Source organism: Micromesistius poutassou, assembly GCF_964030765.1.
Source record: "Micromesistius poutassou genome assembly, chromosome: 7".
Lineage (NCBI taxonomy): Eukaryota > Metazoa > Chordata > Actinopteri > Gadiformes > Gadidae > Micromesistius > Micromesistius poutassou.
The window spans coordinates 1,729,170-1,751,573 of NC_140277.1; the positions used below are offsets into that span (position 1 = coordinate 1,729,170).

Sequence of the window (22,404 nt, forward strand, 5' to 3'; positions counted from 1 at the left end):
TGCACATATGCTACACATGTTGTGGCCGGCCACACTTTATTTTTACTTGGCTATTAGTAGGCCTATCCATACTTCCATGTGTATCACAAAACACTGACCAAACTATGACTGCTCTGGTTCTGCCATTGCAGTTTAATACATACAGAATTGTGACACATTGTATCCAGCCACTCCTAGTGACAAAGAAGTCAACCTTTGCATAAGCTATGTAATCACATGTGTTCCTATATACGTTATCCTACACCCATGGTGTATTATTTATTTCCTCATGGTAGGGCAGCAGTCGTTTTATTTTGATCAGTGACGTAACGACGGAAGGCCGTCCCATGTGATGCAGTTGTGGCAAGAGCAGACCGTAGGCTCCATGGTCTGTGCTGCTCGTCTTGTTATGGCTCCTCCTGCTATAGCATAACAGCAGCGGCGGAACAGGCGCAGGGGGTTAGGAACCGAACCACATATCTGTTTTCCCCTTTTTGGAGACGGAAAAGGTGGCGGACTGCGCAATGTTTAAGAAAAAGGCATATTAGCTAGTGTGCCCTGCTTTGTCTCTGCTGCTGCGAAGGGTTAGACATTTCTTCAAAGATTAATAACCCCCCCAAATGAACTCCGTCAGAGCAAGTAGCAGAAGACCCAGGCGAGTGTCCAGGCCGCGCCCGGTAGAGCCGGAAAGGAATAACCAGGAAAGAGGTAAAGTGGACCCGTATCTTAACCAGCATTCACTCAACATTGCATGTACTAGGCGTCCGTGTCAACGTTTTGGCCCGGGCGTGACATTGTTGGCCTATTTGTTTTGTATCGAACCCCAGACAATAGCAGCCTTACGCGGCAGACGGCTCTCAGGAAACACCGAGGCTTGTGTCTGTGACCAGCGCACAGGCCGCGCTTTGTCTGGCTGGCTCTTCTCACTGCTCCAGCTCCTTATCTCCTCAACTATCTCTCTGCTCGCATTCAGCGCTTGCTTCACCTTCAAGCGTCAGTGTCCCACTTTCCCCAGATATAATTTCTTCTTCCAACATGTGTGACAAATGCGCTGAGGGGGAAACGCCAGCCACATAACGTATGTTTGCTATCCGTGTCCCCCGTGCTAACATGCTAATCAGCATACCATATGACGCCAGTCTCCGGCATGGTTGTTGTCCCTCATACATGTCAACGTTGTACGCGTATGATTGACATGGTCACGGGTTGGTCAATTTTCCTGTACATGAAGAGCAGAATTGCGTGATTTTTTTGCAGAGAGCAGGAAGACACGCGGGGAATATACAATGTGTGCAGTGCACCGATCTCCTTAAACGTAAACAAGCGGAATCGTACGGTGCGGTCCCCCTGGTTTCCACCCGAGTCTCCCCCATACCCCCGGCTGAAGGATCACCTAAACCACTAATACACATTAAACAGCTGTTCGACCGAGCACAGGAATAGCAATCGAAACGCTGCCTGTGCATGTGAGTACCAGACGTTAATGCAGCGCAGTGTAAACGTTAAGACGTGCTCATTCATTTACATAACTTATGTCAATTGTTTATTGGTGCAACCAAATTAAAGCTGTATACATCATGTACTCGCTCCGGTGCGTTTTAACCTGAGCTCTTAATATAAATATTACATATTCCGCCTCATCGTTACAATTATTTAGCCGACGCTTTTGTCCAAAGCGACTTTTAATTAGTGGAGGGAATGGCATGTAACGTTAGCATAGGACCACTGTGGGAATCTACCTTCATTCATGGTTAATGCACTAGCGGGTTGATCCATCAAATTGAGCAATCATCCCTCCACTCTTTCGTTTTGGTAGTGATGCAATAAACCATTTCACCTTTTATGCACTATATTCGATGTTATCATGCATGTTGTTGTCAAGCATGTATGCTCAGCCTACGGTTCAAAAGGCTCTGCTCATCGTTTTTAAGATTGTAGCCACAGTGCATTGGGATCGTTGCTGATTGAGCTGGACAAGGAAGGTCTCTGGTGTTTGTAGTGGTTACTGGTCTAGTAGCCTGGGAGTCATGTGCAACCAAAGCAACAAGCACTGTCTGCGTCCCTCACCTGGGGTAACTAGTAGGCGACAGCTCATCCCTTCTTTCTAAAACCTTGACCATAATGGCCCTTTCGCAATCAAAAGGTGATCTCTTGTCGCGTGTGTGTGGGTGTGTACATTTTAAATAGTACACTTGTGTGTAAGATATATGAACATTATGTTTAGTCAGTATGTTAAATTGGGATAGTGAATTTATGTATATTTTGCTGCTTGCTGCTGTTTGATTATTGGCCTTTATAGTTGTTTAAATGCATATAGTGGATTTGATATTTAATGGTTAATATTCTTTATGTTGAATGAAAAAAGCCTGTGCGTGTTCCCATTCTAACATACTTGAGTAAAGATGAAACATAAGAGGGAATGAAAATAGCTCAAGTGCATGTGATGAAAAATGAATTTAGACTGTTCAAGTACAACACCGAAGACGTAACAGTACAAAAACAAGCGTCTGATTGGAGAGATTTCTGAAGTAGTGTGAAGCTCTGCATCAAAAGCAGTGTCCTGCTAAAATAAGAGCTGTGCATCCATCAATCTAAACCACGCTTTTGAAACAATATTTGCAGCGCATGTCAGAAATGGTTGACTTATTGTGTTAATTCATTTTTTTTAAGATGAGGACGTTCCTGCAGATATGGTCGCAGAAGAATCCGGTCCAGGAGCTCAGAACAGTCCCTACCAACTTAGAAGGAAGTCTCTACTACAGAAGAGAACTGTGTGTCCAGCCAAGGCGAACATGGAGGTAGGACATCTCCAAGCCAACTAACAGGGGTCTTTGGTTCATTCAATTGAGTGAACCATACAAATTTAATCATACAGCCTATCGGTTTTGTTATTGTGAGTCATAGGTTGAAAAACTAGGCTGATCCAAAGTCAAAGTGAACTTTGTCAGACCGACCGTGCAACAAGTTACATAGAGGACAGAAATTATGTTTCTCCATCCTCCAAATGTGCTATTAAATAATGACCAAACAACATATAACATAATAACCTAATAGTGCAACAAACCTAACATAACATAATTATAGTGCAATAAGACAACAAATACACACAACATATATAGACAGAATTGAATATTCACAGCGTATGAGGTAGTTATTGTGGTTCAAAAAGGTGTCTATTGTCAATCCTGCAAATAATGAATGTATCAAATGATGCCCAATCTAATCTGGAGAAATGCTTCTCTTCTTACAGGGTGCTTCCACATCCACCACTGACAACTTTGGGCATCGAGCAAAACGCCCCAGAGTTTCGGGAAAGTGTCAAGATTTATCAGGTAATCAGAAAAAAACATGATCTTTCGACGAGAAAAAGCTCCGTAATGCAGTCCTACATCTATAGAATATAGTAACCGTGAGGTATCACCCATTTTCCGGTCCAACAAAAAGATCTGTGTGTGTGTGTGTGTGTTCCCCGCAGCGCCAGCAGAGCAGTACCTCCAGGAGAAGCTCCCGGACGAGGTGGTGCTGAAGATCTTTTCTTACCTCCTGGAGCAGGACCTGTGTCGCGCTGCGTGTGTTTGCAAGCGCTTCAGTGAGCTGGCAAACGACCCAATCATCTGGTGAGACCCCCTGGTCTGCAGTGCTGTTATTATAATCACATCCCCATCAGTTGTTAATGGCCCGTTAATCATCATTAAGGTGGATATCGGTGCGATGGATGACTGATCAGTCGTCATTGAGTTTGTTTATGTTGCGTCGTCAGACATGCTATATTATGAGGGCCATTAGTGGTCATTAGTTGTTTTATGGGAAATGGTGGTAGCGGTTAATTATGTAGTTATTTTTTAGTTATGCAAATGGTATTCAAGTAATGTTATGATGAGTTCTTGAGATTATTGAAAGAACTTATACAATAATTGAAAATGTGAGAGGTTATGCTATGCGTTTTAAGTCAAATACACTTGTGGCACCCAATAAGCAAAAATGAAAAGTCTTCTGCTATTTATGCAATATTGGCTAGAACCGGGACTTAAGGTTGAAAAGTGCAGTTACAGATTCAATATAGTGCTGCTGTCAATATTCAGAGAGCCCTAACTCTGTCTACGCTGCATTGCAGGAAGAGGCTCTACATGGAGGTTTTTGAATACACACGGCCTATGATGCACCCAGAGGCAGGGAAGTTCTTCCAGATCAACCCAGAGGAGTATGAACAGCCCAACCCTTGGAAAGAGAGCTTCCAGCAACTGGTAATGAGCCTTGCTTATGCATGCTAATTCTCCGCCACTTAAATTCAACTTAATTGCATGGATGTAGTCCTTGAATTACAGAATAACCCTCACAGCACAAGAGATTGCTTTTTCTGCTTTTGAGTCTTTTATAGTATTATTTATGTGCTGCTGTTTTTTGAAGGTAATATTCAGCCTTAAACCATTTTGGGTTTTTAAATGTGGAACATTTCAATCCGCTGCCGTAAAAAGGTCTCATAGAGCACAGGAAACTGCACTGCCCTTGATAGTAACAAGATGGTAGTCATAGCCACTAAGCTTTTACCTGCACTATAAAATATTAGGTTCTTGTTCTCTGCTGAATACAGCACATTGTTAATGAAGACCGTGATTCATTGCCACGTTTTCATTCATGGATTTTTAATACACTTTAATACACTAGCCCAGTCACTATTTCAGTTAGTTTATAGCAGTTTTTGAAAACAATATACTTTTACTAGAGTAAACGGACTGCAAATGACGATAGCCATTATACGCTTTACACCCTGTTATCCTTGGGTTGCATTCATTTAAACGTCCTAATGACTGCTCATTGGTCACCACATGACTGTTTTCCTTCACAGTACAAGGGAGCGCACGTCAAGCCAGGCTTCGCCGAGCACTTCTACAGTAATCCCGACCGGTACAAGGGACGGGAGAGCATGCTCGTAAGTGACCACCTCTTTAGCGTGGGTGTGCTTTCCCGTGTCACCGCGACATCTGAAAGCGCCTTTTCCTAATTGTCCTTTTGAGTATCAGTATCGGCGGCGGCGCGTCCCTTATTCCTAATAATTCCCGGCGTTCCCCTTCAGTACTACGACACCATCGAAGACGCGCTGGGAGGCGTGCAGGAGGGCCACTTCGACGGCCTCATCTTCGTCCACTCCGGCGTCTACACGGACGAGTGGATCTACATCGAGTCGCCCATCACAATGGTTGGCGCCGGTACGTGTCTGAAGACCCCATCCCCGCCGTCCCCCTCTCCACCACTCCCCCGTCCCCCCTCCACTACCCCCCCGTCCCCCCTCCACCACTCCCCCCGTGCGTGCTTCAAAGGGGTCCCTGTGGTCCCCGTGTTCCCCGTGTACCCTCTGACACCTCCTGCGTCTCTTACTCCACAGCCCCGGGGAAAGTGGCCGACAAAGTGGTCATTGAGAACACCCGCGATTCGACGTTTGTATTCATGGAGGGCTCCGAGGATGCGTACGTCGGATACATGACCATACGGGTAACCATGTTTGTTTTTATTAATTAGTTTATTTTTTTATCATTACTGGAAAGGTGTAGGTTACTTCCAGTCAAAGAAATGGATTTGTGATCCTAATTGGTCGACGCGTTTGTCTCTCTGTCGTAGTTCAACCCCGATGATAAGTCAGCCCAGCACCACAACGCACATCACTGCCTGGAGATCACGGTCAACTGCAGCCCCATCATAGACCACTGCATCATTCGCTGCACATGCACAGGTAACATCTTTACGCACAAACACGCTTGACAAATGGAAGTGTTTTGGATCGTTCCACATGAGGTAGTTAGACAAGCCGTTTAAAGGGCATCCCTTGCTTTAACACTAAAAATGCCAGCTTATCAATCATCCATAGCAATTTCAAATCTAGACATCTCAAGCATCAAGCCTCCAATGGTAGCTACTGTTGGATTCGTTTTGCAACCTTTCTAGAGGTGATAAAACCAATGTCTCCCTGGCGCTTTCAGTTGGGTCGGCAGTTTGCGTGAGCGGCCAGGGTGCCTTTCCCACCATCAAGCATTGCAACATCAGCGACTGTGAAAACGTGGGCCTCTACATCACTGACCATGCACAGGTAAACGACCATGACCTCACACGACGCAGTGGTGTCGCAGTGAAACCCATACCCATAATTCAGCCTTGGCATTAGATGCCGAAAAACACAGCATTGACGGAGCATTGACGGAGAACACAGTATTGAATACGTCTGAATCCTGCTGACGTTACCCACTGAGCACTCTGCTGACGGTCCCTTGTCCCCCCCCCCCCCCCAGGGGATGTACGAGGATAACGAGATCTCCAACAACGCGCTGGCGGGCATCTGGGTGAAGAACCACGGCAACCCCATCATCCGACGGAACCACATCCACCACGGCAGAGACGTGGGGGTGTTTACGTTCGACCACGGCATGGTACGGTGCAGAATGACCCCCCCCCCCCCCCCCCCACACCTTGTTTAGCAAAGCCTTGAACCAACGGCTCTTGATTGATTATCTATTGATTCTACTCCAGCAGATGCAAACTTTCATTCACACCTTTTGACTTTAACTTATTTTTTACGACAAGAGATCCATTACTTTCGTCTGTATCTATTACTGCTTCTTTTGAAAATCTATGTAATGTCCAGAAAAATTAGTTTTTTATAATTTTGAACGAAAGCTTTTTGTAATTTGGTACTGAAGCGACGTTTGTGTCTCGCAGGGCTACTTCGACAGCTGCAACATCCACAGGAACCGCATCGCGGGCTTCGAGGTGAAGGCGTACGCCAACCCCACGGTGGTGTGCTGCGAGATCCACCACGGCCAGACGGGGGGCATCTACGTCCACGAGAAGGGCCGCGGGCAGTTCATCGACAACAAGATCTACGCAAACAACTTTGCCGGAGTGTGGATCACGTCCAACAGTGATCCCACCATAAGGTTAGTGTGGCTCATGATAACGATTTGTCGCTATGTGCGATAATCACTTTTCTATTGGAGTTGATTCATTTGACTTAATTTAGCAGATTTGTATTGATTTTCTATTAGTTGTTAAACCAGTGTTAAAAGTGAAAATAGTCCTCCCCCCTACACTTTACTACTACTTGCTTTTATTCTTATGTTTGGTTATTTTTCCGAGCCATCTCTGTCAAAAGAGTTAAATTCGCAATAATAACCTTGCCAACAACCGCCTATGGCCCGCCCCTACATCGCTCGGTGATCGTTGGGTCAACGTGCAAGCGCCTTCTTTAAAACCACCGAAAGCGGTCCTTTCTGACGTGCGCTCTCCTACCGGCCTGCAGGGGCAACGCCATCTACAACGGTAACCAGGGCGGAGTCTACATCTTCGGCGACGGCCGGGGCCTCATCGAGGGCAACGACATCTACGGCAACGCCCTGGCCGGGATCCAGATCCGCACCAACAGCTGCCCCATCGTCAGGCACAACAAGATCCACGACGGGCAGCACGGGGGCATATACGTGGTGAGGATCCTCGACACTAGGGGTCCACCCGTATCGATTTGTTTAGGGCCGATACCGTGTTTTTTTTTTTTCATCAGCCTTAGCCGATGACCGATACGCCGATACCGATGCTCTTGAGCCGGTATTTGGAGCCGGTACTGCTTTTGCTCCGTCGATTCACATCATGAAAATGACACAACAATGATAACAAATGTTACAAGGCTCAATTTAAAAAAGGAGCATTTATTGAACTGTCTGTAAATCGAATGTCCTGGAAAAAAATTGAATTGAATAATATATATATATATATATATATATATATATATATATAAATATAAAAAGAAAAATCTGAGCAATGAAGTCGGCCGATGCCGATACACGTAAAAAACGCAAATATCGGCCGATCACTACTCCACACAGTTGCGCATACGGACGACCGACCGACGGAGGGAGCGAGCCACGGCGTCGGATCGATGACCGAAAAATGCAAATGATGTGTTGTAGTCCGGGGCGTATCACGTTCGGCCCGCTGACTCCGGGCCCCGCCGCCGTGTGTTGTGTTTCCCCCCCCCGCAGCATGAGAAGGGACAGGGGGTGATCGAGGAGAACGAGGTGTACAGTAACACGCTGGCGGGGGTCTGGGTGACGACCGGCAGCACGCCAGTCCTGAGGAGGAACAGGATACACAGCGGAAAGCAGGTGAGGGCGCAGCCCGTCGGGACGCGCTCAACGACCGGGCCCGGCCCGACTGGGGTCACAGCCCCTTTTTGTGTGGTGAAAATATGAACACAACAAACGTGCGGAAAAGTGTACAGTCAAAAAGGTGGTCTGCGAGGCTAAAGTGCAGCGTTTGTGTCAGTGTTGAAATGACAGTCAGTGGGGAAAAACACAGGATGAAAATAAACAAAATACAATAAGAATACAAAGTACTAATGCAAACAAAAGTAGACGCTAAGGGTAAATGCTAAAAGTAAGGAGAAGACAAGACAAACAGAACAAACAGCACCAAATAGGGCAAAGCAAGTAGACGGTATAAACAATATAAATGATGAATTAGGATTTTTTTATTATGGGCAGAATGCAGCATCAGGGGCATGGAGGGGAACTGACCAGCGTTGTGTTACCAGGTCGGGGTCTACTTCTACGACAACGGTCACGGTGTGCTGGAGGACAACGACATCTACAACCACATGTACTCTGGAGTACAGATAAGGTGGGTCACGTGTCCCGGTCCTGGTCCTCTGGATGGGCACATGGTTTAAAAACGTTAAGGGCCAATTGTGCGGCACACAGATTTCCTTCAAAATATCAAACCCTCGATGATTTACATCAATTGTACATGCTAACGATATTTTTTCCTTAAAACAGAACTGGCAGTAATCCCAAAATCCGACGGAACAAGATCTGGGGAGGTCAAAACGGAGGCATTTTGGTTTACAACTCTGGTGAGAAACCTTCTGTATCATCTCTCCGTGTCGTGGAGGTCTTCAGTCGCTCGTATACCTGCTTAAAGAACGATGAATAACCAGAGGTGTTTGTGCACTCAAGGTTTGGGCTTCATTGAGGACAACGAGATCTTCGACAACGCCATGGCCGGGGTGTGGATCAAGACCGACAGCAACCCCACGCTGCGCAGGAACAAGATCCACGACGGCAGGGACGGAGGGATCTGTATCTTCAATGGAGGACGAGGTACTTGGATCTAGAAGTTAGAATGTGTATTTATTACAAAGACCTTGTTTCATACTAGGCGTGATCTTGAATCAAGTCAACGGCAGTGCTCGTATCATCCCATTCGCGTAAGTGGAAATGATTCTGTTGGAAACGGAAGTGCATTTTCACAGTTTTACTGTGAATTGAATGGTTTCCTGTGAATGGTTCTTTCACATGTATTTTTAATTTGTTAGCAGTGACGGCTTCTACGTTCTCTTTATCGATGCAGGTTTTGCGTAATCAGACCTCTATATTGTACAACGCTTACTTTTTGACTCATACATGTTTGAAATGTAAACTTGCACTATGTAGCATTTTTACCGATTAACTTTTGGTGTCTAAAGAATAAAAGACATCCAACCACATCAATTGGGATCAATTGCCAGATGTTGTTCTGTTTCTCTGTGAACAAGTCGGTCTGCGGAGGGGAAAAAAAGGCGAGCAAATCAACCCTTTCATTTGTCTCCTATTCTCAGGGTTGCTAGAAGAGAACGACATCTTCAGAAACGCCCAGGCAGGAGTTCTCATCAGCACCAACAGCCACCCCATACTGAGGAAAAACCGAATATTCGACGGCTTCGCTGCAGGTGGGTAGCTGCTGCACACGGATTTGGCAGTTTGGCGTCTCCTTAGCGTGAGGCTAATTTGTTATTTCAGTCTAATAGTCATGGCTTTGTTACAGCCTCGCTAATGTGGCGCCATTATAAACAAACAAACGGGGGCTAATGAGGCTAATCAGTCTATCTCCCCCGAAACCTGTAGAAACACATGCATGCCAGAGAGAGATTGGAGAGCAACTCGGAACGAAATGTCGTCTTCTCCGCAGGTATCGAGATCACAAACCACGCCACAGCCACTCTGGAGGGAAACCAGATCTTCAACAACCGCTTCGGAGGGCTTTTCCTGGCGTCTGGCGTCAACGTGACAATGAAAGGTACGGCCGGGGTCCGCCACAAAGACCTCGTCATGGGGCGCTCCCAAAAGGGCCACCGTCACACCAAAGGTACCGGATCCAGGAGTGATTCTAACGAGTGGTTTCCCTTCTGTTCCTCTCTCCAGATAACAAAATAATGAACAATCAGGATGCCATTGAAAAGGCTGTGAGCAGAGGTCAGTGCCTGTACAAGATTTCAAGTTACACCAGCTACCCAATGCACGATTTTTACAGGTAACTCTTCCTGTTCTAGCTTACCGTTAATAGTTTACCATTGATAGATTACCATTGATAGATTACCGTTGATAGTCGCGTTGTTTTAAGTGTTTTTTCGTCTCTTGCCCTGGCACTAGTTGCTTCCGTGTCACTAACGCTGTGGTCCTCTGGTTCCCGACAGGTGCCACACCTGTAACACCACAGACCGCAACGCCATCTGCGTGAACTGCATTAAAAAGTGTCACCAGGGACACGACGTGGAGTTCATCCGACATGACCGGTGAGTCCCCGAAACCCTTTGAATCCTGCATGAAACACGTATTATTGGCGGGGCACGGGATAGTGTAGTGGAGCCGGGCTATTCCATCCCCCTCCGAAACACACCGGGTTGACCACCATTGAGAGGCCTACCTGTTCCTTTGAAGTGTGGCTATTCACCCCTCGCTTTGGATTAAAGCAACCTTAATATCAAGCTAAACCCAATCCCACTACAGTAGTATATTACTTAAGCAATAGATCACGACCCAGGCTGTGGGATGTTCTCATTATACCACAGTTAAGGGGCGTTGTCCGTCCCGACGCGCAGCGGAGGGACGGCGACCCCCTTAACTGTGGTATAATGAGAACATTTCACTGACTGAAGTGAAATGTTTTTATAAAACGGTTACGTAAGTATGGCGAAATAAAAGTCAGACACCTTCACTCACCGTGTGCCTATTTATTGACAACATTTCCACCCTCTCCATCAATCAACATATTTTTAGGCTTCAGTGAACTATGCTATTGCTTTTATATATAAATAAACAACAGTTCAAGTTAGGGGCGGAGTGATACGGAACTCCGTAAACTGAATGGGCGTCATAGCTGTGTGTATACGCTCATTACACTTTTTAATTTAAGCCACCCGTTTTATAATTACAATTACACTTGGGAGATGTTTGCTGCAGTGCATGATGGGGAAAACGGTTCTGTCCTTCTGCAGGTTCTTCTGTGACTGCGGCGCCGGGACACTGTCGAACCCTTGCACGCTAGCCGGCGAGCCGACGCACGACACGGACACGCTGTACGACTCCGCCCCCCCCATCGAGTCCAACACCCTGCAGCACAACTGAGACTGAGAGCCACCGCACACACACACACACACACACATGCACACACGCACACAGAGCGCCACCTTCCTGGCTCCGTCAGACTCCAAGACGGACGCAGGCCAACCTGTACCGGGGGACGAGGCTGAAACCCGGGCTCCCAGTCCACAGATTCACGTCCGACGAGAACGTGATGCAAGAGATACGCAACTTTATATGCAGGAGTGGGGCATGAAGGGGATAGAGTTCCCCCAATGGACGCCTCGATTCTTATTATTTTATTTTTTACAATTTATTGACCGAGGACTCAGGATTTGGGCGGGGGGGGCGGGCGGGGGGGGGGGGGAGGGGGGGAGGAGGAGGAGGAGAGATGCCAAGGAAGAGCCAGCGAAGCACGTCTGTCTGTTGAGAGACATGCAGACGACAACAAAGTCACGTATACAAGAATCCTCATGGATCCTCAAGTGGTCCCCATGGCAACAATACTTCCATCACCGGGCAACCGTTGAGCTTGTATGCACGCGCGGATAAAAAGAAAACAGAAAAAAAAGGACACAGCACTTCAGCGATCTAAAAAAAAAAAAAAAAGATTTAATTTTTAATGCTTTTTGTGTAGTTTTGTATTTCATGCAAAAATCGTACTGTACTTGAATGTCTTTATTTTATTCAACGTGGTTTTATTTTTTTATTTTCTCACCCAGCAATCGCTCCCCACCCCCCCACGCCCGCTGTAAATGTACTCCCGTCGCAGTATCTTAAATTCTTTCTGTGAAAGAGGAACACGAGGAAACACTAAACATTTCCTCCAGCAATGTTGGCTTATTTACATTTATCATTCATGAGAAAAAAACAAAAAAACTTTTTTAATTTCACAAGACTTGTTAAAACCCCAGTCTCCCATGTTTAGCTTACGTGTCGTTTTTAGTATCCTTGACCTGAACTCTTGCCGTCTTCCTATGGTGTTTGTGGGTGAGAGTCTAGATTTCCTCTACAGTGGCTGTTGGCGGTCTTCGGTCCAGACGGGAATGCCACACAATGTTTTTATACAGTCATGACGTATTCATGTATACCGTGTCCATTTTACAGCTCCACTGTCTTGCACAATTTGTACCTGTTATACTTTTTTTTTTTTGTAATACTATATGGTATATCCAACTCAAATGGTCTAATAAACCTACACCATTTTTACTTGGGTGGAAATTCTTGGTAGATTTGAACATGTCCGTAGGGGATTTTAAGATGTAATGAGCAAGTCTTGTGAGCAGCCGTTTTATAAGAAACTTGAGATAAACGTGGCTTCCCCAACATTGCTGGAGGATAAGAAACTTACTCAAATTAAGCTGAGACAAGTATCTATACAGTGGTATGTTTTATTCCCCCTCCCCTCCATCTGTATTGGTTTCCATACAACCTAAATTGTATGCATGTATCATAACATCTAGACTTAATATATTGTGAAGTATTCAATAACCATTATGTAGGCGATAGTGTGAATTTAAAGGGTTCAATTTCCTACATAAGAAATTGTCATTTGTTTTTTAAAATAAACTTTATTAGATCATTACAGTAGTGGATTTATTTGTCTTCAAAGTATCAAATGCAAACATTGGAACAAGTAGGGGGGGGGAAGCGGAACAAAGGTGTTCAGACAGTGCTGATAGTTTGAACCAGCGACACAAAGTGAGCTTTTCCCAAAGTGGAGTCTTCAGCGAATTTGCAGAGCTTCCTGTGAAGAGGGGGCGACAAAGACAGGATCAGTAATCAAATCCTCCTCACCAATGAAATGTGGCACATGATGAATCACATTGCGGTTTAACACTATAGTTTGTTAAACAACGTTTGCCGTAGTACCTGAAGATTCTGAGGCTCATGGTGCTCTTCTCAAACTCTCTGGCCTTCTGGTGCCCGGCCTGGATCACCTCCTCAGGCAGGTTGGCCAGGCGAGCCGCGTTGAAGCCGTAGCTCTTTGGACAGGCCCCAGCGATGAACTTGTAGAGGAAGGTGATGGTCTCCTGGCTTGGATCCTCGCATTCGTTCTCCACCATGCAGGCCTGGAGGAAACAGACGGGTTCTTCACACTTGGCAAATTTAAGACCGCCTATTTGCATATTTAAAAGATGGGGGTGTTCGCTGAAAGAATTAGATGACCGCCGCCTCACTTTCATTCTATGGCTGACTTGCTAAGTGGTTGTCATAATGTTTGACGTTCAGTACTTAAACTGCTGATGTATTTAAGGAGAAGAGACAAAGTAGACCGTGCTAAAACAAAATTAGTTTGAAAGTCATTGATATACTGGATGAAACTGAATAAAATGTATTCTTTGTTATTGCATTGAAACCCAAATGATAGCCACAATCACCATACCCTTGGGGGCAGGACAGTGTAGTGGCTAGGATGGTTGATCATAGCCGAAAGGTCCTGGGATCGAGTCCAGTCTAACCTGACCTGCATCTTACACACTTATTGTATGTTTTATGTCCTGGCACTTCAAATAGTACTTTGCATCGTGTAGTATCTTATCCTAGCTTTTTTGTTGCGCACGGGGAATAGGTTAACTTATCAATTGCTAGTGCTTGGCACTTGGTTCTATGAACATCTTTACTGTACGGACAGCGATATATTGTCGTTTCTCTTTCTCCTGACTAATGTACTTATTGTAAGTCGCTTTGGATAAAAGCGTCTGCTAAATGCCCTAATGGTAAATGTAAATCTCACTTCATTGCATGTCAACAAAATCATGCTTAAAGGTCCCATGACATGCCACCAGGTGTGAGTGTGATTAGCCGTTACAAGCCGTTTTTAAAAAAATCGGGCTCTTCTGACATCACAAGTGGGCGTGTCCAGCTAGATGTTTGCTGGCTAGATCAGTCCACCAGCCCACCCAGTGGGACTGTAGCAGACGTCGCTCATCTATCCGTCGCACTGTCTAGGCGGACACGCCCACCTGTGATGTCAGAAGCGGCACATTCTCAAAACGGCTCGTGACGGCTAATCCCACTCACGCCTGGTGGCGCGTCACGGGACCTTTAAGGACTAAACGGCGCCGGGGGGGGGGGGGGACGTACTGCAGCTGATCCGGTGTGCCGCTGCAGGCCAGGCGGCCCTCACTCACCATGTGCCCCAGCCGCACCGCAGGGTTGGCGGCGTAGTCCTCCACCAGGGAGTGGTAGTGGGTGGAGAAGAGCGTGCGGCAGCCGATCTTCTCCGCCAGCTCCTTCACCACGGCGCTGGCGATGGCGGTGCCGTCGTAGGTGGCCGTGCCCCTGCCTGTAAAGACATTCCCAACAAAAAAAACATTCACCGATCTCGTTCCCCAAGTCAGGGGACATGGGGGAGGTAATGTGATGCTTGAAGTGATTTTGAAATTGCAGGGGGGGGGGGGGGGGGGCGCCATGTAAAGCTGTTACAGACGGGGAGCGTATATATTAAAATACCACTGAAACGTGACGGCACAATATGAGATTTGGAATGGGTAGCGTGTGAAAAATGGATTTGAGTCTTACAACACTGTAAAAACATCACACAACTACAGTTGGATGTTTTAGGTTTTAGAATCAACAGTAGTAATATTGTATAAAAGAAAATCCATGTCGCCATATATCCATATAACATCCGGTCTTAATTCTAGAGCTTTTGCTCCCCCAGCATCAAACCCTTACCCAGTTCATCAAGGAGCACCAGGGAGTGTTCGGTGGCGTGGTGCAGAATGCTGGCCGTTTCACTCAGCTCCACAAAGAACGTACTTTCCCCTGGAGGTTAGAAAGAACGGACAAAACACATTGCGGTTGAGGTACCATAAGAGGCGGAGGTGTTAAGACTACCTGTCCCTTTAGCAGGAGCGGGAGAGGAACGTGGGGGGGTTGTGTTTTACCGGCCATGATGCGATCAGACGCCCCCAGGCGGGTGAAGACCCGGTCCACGGGGGTGAAGCGCAGGCTGTCAGCGGGAACGTAACAGCCCAGCTGAGCCAGGATCAGCACCAGGCCACACTACAACACAGGACATGCGTATTAGGAACACAGCAGCTCCGCGATGGCCGGGCCAGAAACAGGGCCCCCTTCACCCAGAACAAGGCTTATATTCTGCAATCTTGCTTGTTGTGAAAACCTTAAAAGGTGACACATTATACCACCAGGTGTAATATGTCACCTGTCAGGCTGATAATGACTCATTGTCTCTTCAGTGGATGAGTCAGTTTTGCTATTTTTTTAAATGAAATGGCACAACAAAAAAACGGCCGGAGGTGGCCACAACACCGCTCATGTCTCTGCCCGGCAACACGCCCACCTGTCTCATGAGGGTGGACTTGCCGCCCATGTTGGGCCCTGTGACGAGGACGCAGGGGGCGTGGCCGCTCGCCCCTCCCGCCTCCTCCTCCTCCTCCTCCTCTCCCCCGGGGCAGTTGATGAAGATGTCGTTGGGGATGAAGTCGTCTCCGAAGAAGGTCTTGGTGACGCAGGGATGACGCGAGCCCCGCAGGTCCAGGAAGGGAGCCGAGCGCTCAGCGGCCCCCTTGGGGAGCACCAACCTGGGCCTGCACGTGGGTCCGTCGCCCCCCTGGCTGTAGCGCATCAGACTCAGCAGCACGTCTGGGGAGACACAAAGGAAAATCTGATTAAACCAGAGCATCTGCCCTCATTGTTACACTCATAAACGAGGGGAAGTACATGTATACATGCGCTCCATACTTGTAGCCCGTCCCCCCAAGTTTTAAATCACCATCCGTTATCGGGTGTATCCAGGCTTAAAGCGGCAGAGTGCTGCTGTAAATAGAACAGCAATGTGTGTTTGAGAAATGGTCTGTTGATAAGAAATCCCATTATGAGACACATTATGCCTCCACTGTAGAGCTCCATCGTTTACAATGTAATCATCTCTGCAAGACCAGTCATCATTGTAAAACACTATCTGACTAGAACCGAGACTAAATGTGCCCAATGGCTGGCCGCCAAGCAATTCAGTCTCTGGGAAAGTTATTTAAAGGGGTGCATTATTTTAAAATATTTTAAAAGTGCACGCACACACATACAGTTGTGTATTGTTCTATTTTTAAGACATTTTCCGAGAGCCGAAAATAATAATGGAACTTGTGAAATTTAATTTAATGAAAACATGTCCATACCTAGCACCGCCATGCACTCCACGCCGGTCTGCCAGTCTCTGTAGTTCTTATCAAAGTTGTAGAAGAGCCTCCGCATGCAGTCCTTGAGCGCGGCATCCCTCTTCTCCTCGTAGCCCTGCAGCTCAGCGAACAGGCCCTCCACCTCCTTGGTGACGTAGCGCTTCCAGCCCTTCTTGGTGGACTTCACCTCGTACTCCTCGGGGATGCTCCTCGCAGAGATGCTCTCCGGCACCTCCATCTGGTAGCGGTTGCGGCCCGTGCCCCAGAAGGTCATGTTCCTGCAGCCCAGCCGCTTCTTCTGCCGCTCCAGGTAGTCCTGCAGCTCTCTCTCGCAGGTCTTGATCTCGCCGAGCGCCTGGTCGAACTCCGGGTCGAAGCCCGTCTTGGGGGTGATGACGCCGGTGGTCCTGGCCTTCTGGTGATCGAAGGCCGTCTCCCACCGCCGGAGCTCCCCGGAGAGGTCGGGGAACAGGCCCTCCTCACTGCTGGCCTTCAGGTTCACCACCTGGCGAAGCAGCACCGAACGAAACGCCCCGGAGACTTTGGCGAAGCCGGAGATGATCTCCTGCATGGTTTTGAAACCCTCCAGGGCGGAGAGGAAGTCGGCGATCTTGCGCTTGCTGTAGGTGACCTCCTCGTACAGCACGGCCCTGCTGTCGGGGTGGTCCTGGCCCTTCAGTGGCGTGCCGATGCTGTGGATCTTGCTCAGGAGGCGCTCCAGATCGGGCAGCTTCTTCAGCAGCTCCGAGGCCTCGGAGGCCTCGCCCGGCGCTCCCATCAGGTCTTCCAGTGCGTCCAGCCGGTCCTCGATGGAGGTGGGGTTGCAGAGGGGCGCGCAGAGCCACTGTTTCAGGAGCCTCTTCCCGAACGGCGTGGAGCAGGTGTCCAGGCGCTCCAACAGAGTGCCCTCCGTTCCCCCCATGCCGTTCTGGAGGATCTCCAGGTTGGCCAGTGTCACGCCGTCCAGGACCACGCGCTGTCGTGTCTGGGAGAAGAAGCTGGAGGAGGAACCTACCGCCTTCTCCATCTCGACGTCGACGGGGACGTACTCCTCGAAGTTTGCCATGGAGAGCAGCTCGTGATCGACGAAGCACTTCTTCAGGTAGAACATGCATCCGCCCAGAGCGGAGAGGGCCAGCTCATAGCCCTCCTTGGGGGTGAGACCCAACGAATCGCTCTCGGAGGTCATGTTCTTCAGGACGCTTGGTAAAATGTTACCCCCCGCCGCCTCCTGATCCTTCCCAACGCTCTCTTTGAAGTAGTCTTCTTCTGCCAGGGTCTTGAGGGTCTTCTGAGCGTCCCAGAACTGAGTGTTTGCCGTGAGCGCTTCCTGCATGGCGGAGGCCAGCGACGACTTGAGTATTTTACGGGTCTCCACCGAGGGGTTCCCCCTCTCGAAGAGCACCTGCGCGGGGGCAAAGTGCGCCACCAGGGTGCGCAGGCGGGAGCAGTGGCGATCGTCCCGGAACTGCCCCACGTGGAAGTAGCCCACGGAGGTGTCCACGAAGCCGACGCCGTACGTGCGGGCAGAGCCAGAGCTCTCCGGCTCCGCCCTCTCCTTCAGGCTCAGCAGGTACTTGCTCTGGCACTCGGACGGCGCCCCGTCCAGCACGCTGTAGGTCTGGGTGCCGCGCGTGATGATCCGGCACACCTCCCGCTTCACCACGCGGTCGAACTTGGTGGGGCGCGCCATGGTCTTACAGCGGGCCTCCATCATGTCCGGCGTCTCCGTCTGCTCCACCCGGGCCACCTTGTAGCCCTTCTGAACGAGCGCGTCCGAATAGCGGCCGAACCCGATCTCGGGGAAGCCCGAGTGGGCCCAGGTGCCCTTCATGAAGGTGAGGTTCACCTCGTTGACTCCGACCACGGCGTCCATGTGGTACAGCTCGTAGAACTTGCCCACCTTGTAGAAGAGCACCGTGTCGAACATGTCCGCCTTCAGCTGCCACCAGCGCCGGATCCCGGGGGTGCACTTGTTCAGGAAGTCGTCGGGCACGTAGATGGTGGTGGGGTCGTAGTCGTTGTCAGCCTGGCGCCGGCGGCGGCTGTCTTTGCGTTTGCCGTCCTGCAGCCACTCCAGCTTCTCGTGGTCCCAGGTGGTGGCGCCGCCGCCACCGGCCGTGCCGTTGGTCTGGTTCTCACCGCTGTCCGGCGCCGAGAAGGCTGATAGTCTCAACTTGGTGTCTGCGGTGGATACCGGCGGGCGTTTCGGGGTAATCGCTGGTGCAGCGGCGGCGGCCGGCTTGGGCTTTGGCTTGGAGGGTTTTTCGTCGGGACGTTTGCGCTTCACAGGTTTGATTGGGCTGTCCACTTCGGAGATTTCGCTCTCCTCAACCTCCTCCTCCTCCCCTTCCGAACTGCTCACCTCCTCCTCAACCTCCTCTTCTTCTTCTTCATCGTCGTCGTCTTCACTGCTGGCCGCAGCTTTTTTCGGGTTGAACTCCTCGTCCGAACCGTCTGTGTCCGAGGCTACGATGATGCGCCGGCGCTTGGGTTTGCTTCCCTGGTCCACCGTCGATCGGGAGGAACGGCGGCTGGGCTTGGACGACTTCTCCTCTTTCTCCATCTCATCGTCACTCGCTTCTTCATCAGAAAGCGTTGACTTATCAAGCTGAAAGCACAATTAAGGATGGACGAATAAACATCTCATAACATAATTATTAGTCTTTCATAACATAACAATACTCTTTATCAATCCAAGGCGGGTAATTCAAGACTAAGCACAACAAACCCAAAGGTATTCTGGGTATAAAAGAAAAAAAAAAAAATCACACAATGGCGAAAGTCCTTCAAAACCACCTCCATGTCTTCCTCCTCCTCCTCTTCCTCATCAGATGGGTCCATGGAGAGGGGCATCTTCAGTCTTTTCTCTGGACTGTCAAACATGACTTTGTCCGCTAGCTCCATGGCACAGCGGATCTCAGGCCTCCCACTGAAGAAAGTGCCACCACTTTTAGCATCACTGCTGTCAGAGCCTGCAACAGAAGTTAGGCATTTAATACCTCCTTCAGTATTTGAAGCTTTGGCATTAGTATTTATCATAAAAATAAATCTGTAACACGGTGCTACTGTCTGTGTGGCACATTTCATGTACAACCTCATACTTATTTATATCGGTAAAGCTTAAAAAAAAAGTTTTAAAATAACTCTGGGTCATAACCATGGAGAAAACACCCAGAAACAAGCTGAAAAAGTCGGTTCGCTCACACTTTAAATCATTAAAATTCGTAAAATTAAAGATCAAAACGCCAACTAAACATCTACTAATTATGACACTGGCAGCATGTGTATGAAGTTCAACCGACTCTCACCTAGGTACTCTCGTATATACTTTGCGCTGACCCAGCCCCTGGTAGGAGGCTCGTCAAAGAAATGGACATGGATGCGTTGGTTCCGCCCACGACCCCTCATCTGCTGTCCACTCAGGGGCTGGGGGACCACCATGCACGGCCACCACGGGTGCCCCTCCAGCTTAGCCCAGACCAGGGAGCCAGCGTTGAACGGGCATGGAGGGCTGGGCGGCACATAAGTGGTACATTGTGTAAATGCATCGTCAAAGCAAGGATGTAGCTAACTGATATAGCTCCATCGCTCTCCATACAAATACACACAATGCACTTGAACACAGCACGATAGTTACGTTGGCTAACTGTTTCACACAAGTTAAAAAAGTTAAATCGAGTAATAATTTGATACTTTACACAGAAAACCTCACTAACAGCTCTTAACACGCAATTTAGAGAGTTAACATCTTGACATGTTTGCTGCGGTTCGCAGACATCTAGTTCGATATGATAGTGCACATTGTGCACAGTGTACAATGTGTACACTGTGCACGATGCGAGGAGGACCATGTCAACACTCACCTTTCCTTGGCAGCAGGCGCTTTATCCCCAAACAGTTTACCGAATCCTCCATTCGAGGTCTTTGAGTGAGACTTTGGTTTGGGTTTAGCCTGTTTGACGGGCTGGTTGGGTGTAGCTAGCTTAGCCTGCTCTTTCGGGGAAGAGTTGGACTTCAGGCCGGAGGACGGGACGTCTGCCTCGGTCGGAGAAGGACTGAGCTTCGGCTTGGAGACCGGCGGTGGAGACTTGGTGAAGAAGTTGAACAGGGAACTTTGCTTGGCCATTTGTTACGTGGCTTTCAGCACCCTAACAAAAAAAATGTTGTAAAAAATATATTTTTTGTCGTATTTACTTTCTTGTTCTCCAGCACTACCCTAGCAGGCCTGCTTTTTCGCGGTGCTCTTCGCGGGAAAGCAGAGCATGGCTGGTGTGGGCGGGGAAAACACACGTTATCCAATCAGAAGCGTATACACAGAAGTCACATGGGCCTGTTTGAGTGCCCTGTAAGCATGTGTCACATGACAATGTTTCTGACGTACAAAACACAACAGAATAAAAATAACTAACAAAACTGCCAAAGATTAATGACACAAATATTTTTCCTTAATGTATCCTTAATGTATGCATGCTTACTATACAGACCGAACGGAACGAAAGCTCTTACCGATAATATGCGCTTATATACACACACCAGCAGAGTGCAGTATGAGAGCGGTCTTCTCCACGGGAGGTGCTATGTGCTATATGTTTTCTATGGTTTTACCGTAGCGGTTTGGATGATGGAATCTAGATTGCAATTTCCATAGTAATCACCAATGTATTGCAAACGGGGCCCAACTCTGTTATGGAAAACAATGCTTACATTGGATTTATAACAGAGTAGCTATAGATTAAAGCACCTCATCCTGTGTATGTAGGCCGTAGAGGGCCAGCCGGATTGCATGGGCTGTTCGGGACCTTGATTAAGGGGGAGGAGTGTTGGCCCAGGATCGTGGACTACATCCAAATACAATCCTATTAATAACTGTAAATACATTTCCACTTCATAACCCCAGTGACTGATATCACTGACGCACTGGCCGCCCGCTAGAGCTGCAGTTGGACGATGCTGAAGTTGAATGATCAGTGAACATCTACTTAATGTGATGTATTATCAGGTACAGTCTATGAGTTATTGGTTTTATGATTATACTCAATCGACCTTCAGAAATCCTTTCTGTGTGTGTGTGTGTGTGTGTGTGTGTGTGTGTGTGTCACACACACACACACACACACACACACACACACACACACACACACACACACACACACACACACACACACACACACACACACACACACACACACACACACACACACACAATCATTCACAGTACAGGTGTGTGCACGTGCCTTGTTGAACCATCCATTAGAGTATGTGAGTATGTGTGAGTCTGTGTGTTTAAAGGAATATCAATTATTCATTCTTGTCTCCACCAAACACTAACCTCAGCAGGACACCAGGAAAAATTATGACAACAGTGTGGATGATGTGAGAGCATTTGAGGCCATTAGTATTCAGTCCACCTCCGCCATGCCCTGGACTTACACCAGTGAAACCAGAAATGACCGTGCATGGTCTTGTTCCGCTCTGAGTGTCTTCCCCTCACGTTATCGCCATGTTAATGTGGACCAGAGAGGTAGGGAGGGTTAGGGCTGGGGGCATGTTTTGCATCGCTTCTCACCGGGAAGTTGTAAAATAACACAATTTGGGAGCTGTATAAAATGACGTAACCACATTGAAAGGGTGCACAAAAAATAAATTAAATGGCATTTCTCTCAAGGTCAGAGACAAACAGGCAGAGAACCAGACCGGAAAAAAATAATAAGACGCACAGACGGACACACGGACATACAGAGAGACAGGCTAATAGGGGATGGCTTCGCATAAAAATAATCGATTACCAAGGTGAGCTGAAGTCCTATCGATCGATTTAATTTGGCCTTCGCTCCTTTTAGACCCTGACAACACGGCTGTCGGCTGCTGAGGTCTATCGCCATCCACCGTGTCTAATGAGG

The 22,404-nt window shown here is 48.2% G+C and overlaps 2 protein-coding genes across 3 annotated transcripts; one reads left to right on the plus strand and one right to left on the minus strand.

Moving 5' to 3' along the window:
• The first annotated feature begins 432 nt into the window (after positions 1-432).
• On the plus strand, positions 433-11,708 carry fbxo11a (F-box protein 11a). 2 transcript variants are annotated; one of them, XR_014636701.1, is made up of 22 exons: positions 433-687; positions 2,650-2,777; positions 3,230-3,311; positions 3,455-3,596; positions 4,094-4,223; positions 4,826-4,909; positions 5,054-5,186; positions 5,363-5,469; positions 5,596-5,707; positions 5,955-6,061; positions 6,261-6,398; positions 6,688-6,905; positions 7,268-7,448; positions 8,004-8,126; positions 8,555-8,640; positions 8,796-8,872; positions 8,976-9,119; positions 9,617-9,727; positions 9,967-10,074; positions 10,200-10,250; positions 10,472-10,570; positions 11,273-11,411. XR_014636701.1 is itself a non-coding variant. In XM_084471002.1 (22 exons), exons 1-22 carry the CDS (start codon positions 600-602, stop codon positions 11,400-11,402), a joined length of 2,637 nt encoding a protein of 878 aa, XP_084327128.1. In that variant the 5' UTR covers positions 433-599; the 3' UTR covers positions 11,403-11,708. The 2 variants fall into 2 exon arrangements, 1 of the variants encoding a protein (XP_084327128.1); XM_084471002.1 differs by having other exon boundaries at positions 10,200-10,308; positions 11,273-11,708.
• Positions 11,701-20,733, minus strand: msh6 (mutS homolog 6 (E. coli)). Its single transcript, XM_084471001.1, has 10 exons — positions 20,368-20,733; positions 19,813-20,015; positions 19,301-19,476; positions 16,502-19,112; positions 15,667-15,968; positions 15,251-15,368; positions 15,039-15,128; positions 14,492-14,646; positions 13,230-13,429; positions 11,701-13,104 (listed from the first exon to the last, which is right to left on the minus strand). Exons 1-10 carry the CDS (start codon positions 20,628-20,630, stop codon positions 13,023-13,025), a joined length of 4,200 nt encoding a protein of 1,399 aa, XP_084327127.1. The 5' UTR covers positions 20,631-20,733; the 3' UTR covers positions 11,701-13,022.
• Between the last annotated feature and the right edge of the window lie 1,671 nt (positions 20,734-22,404).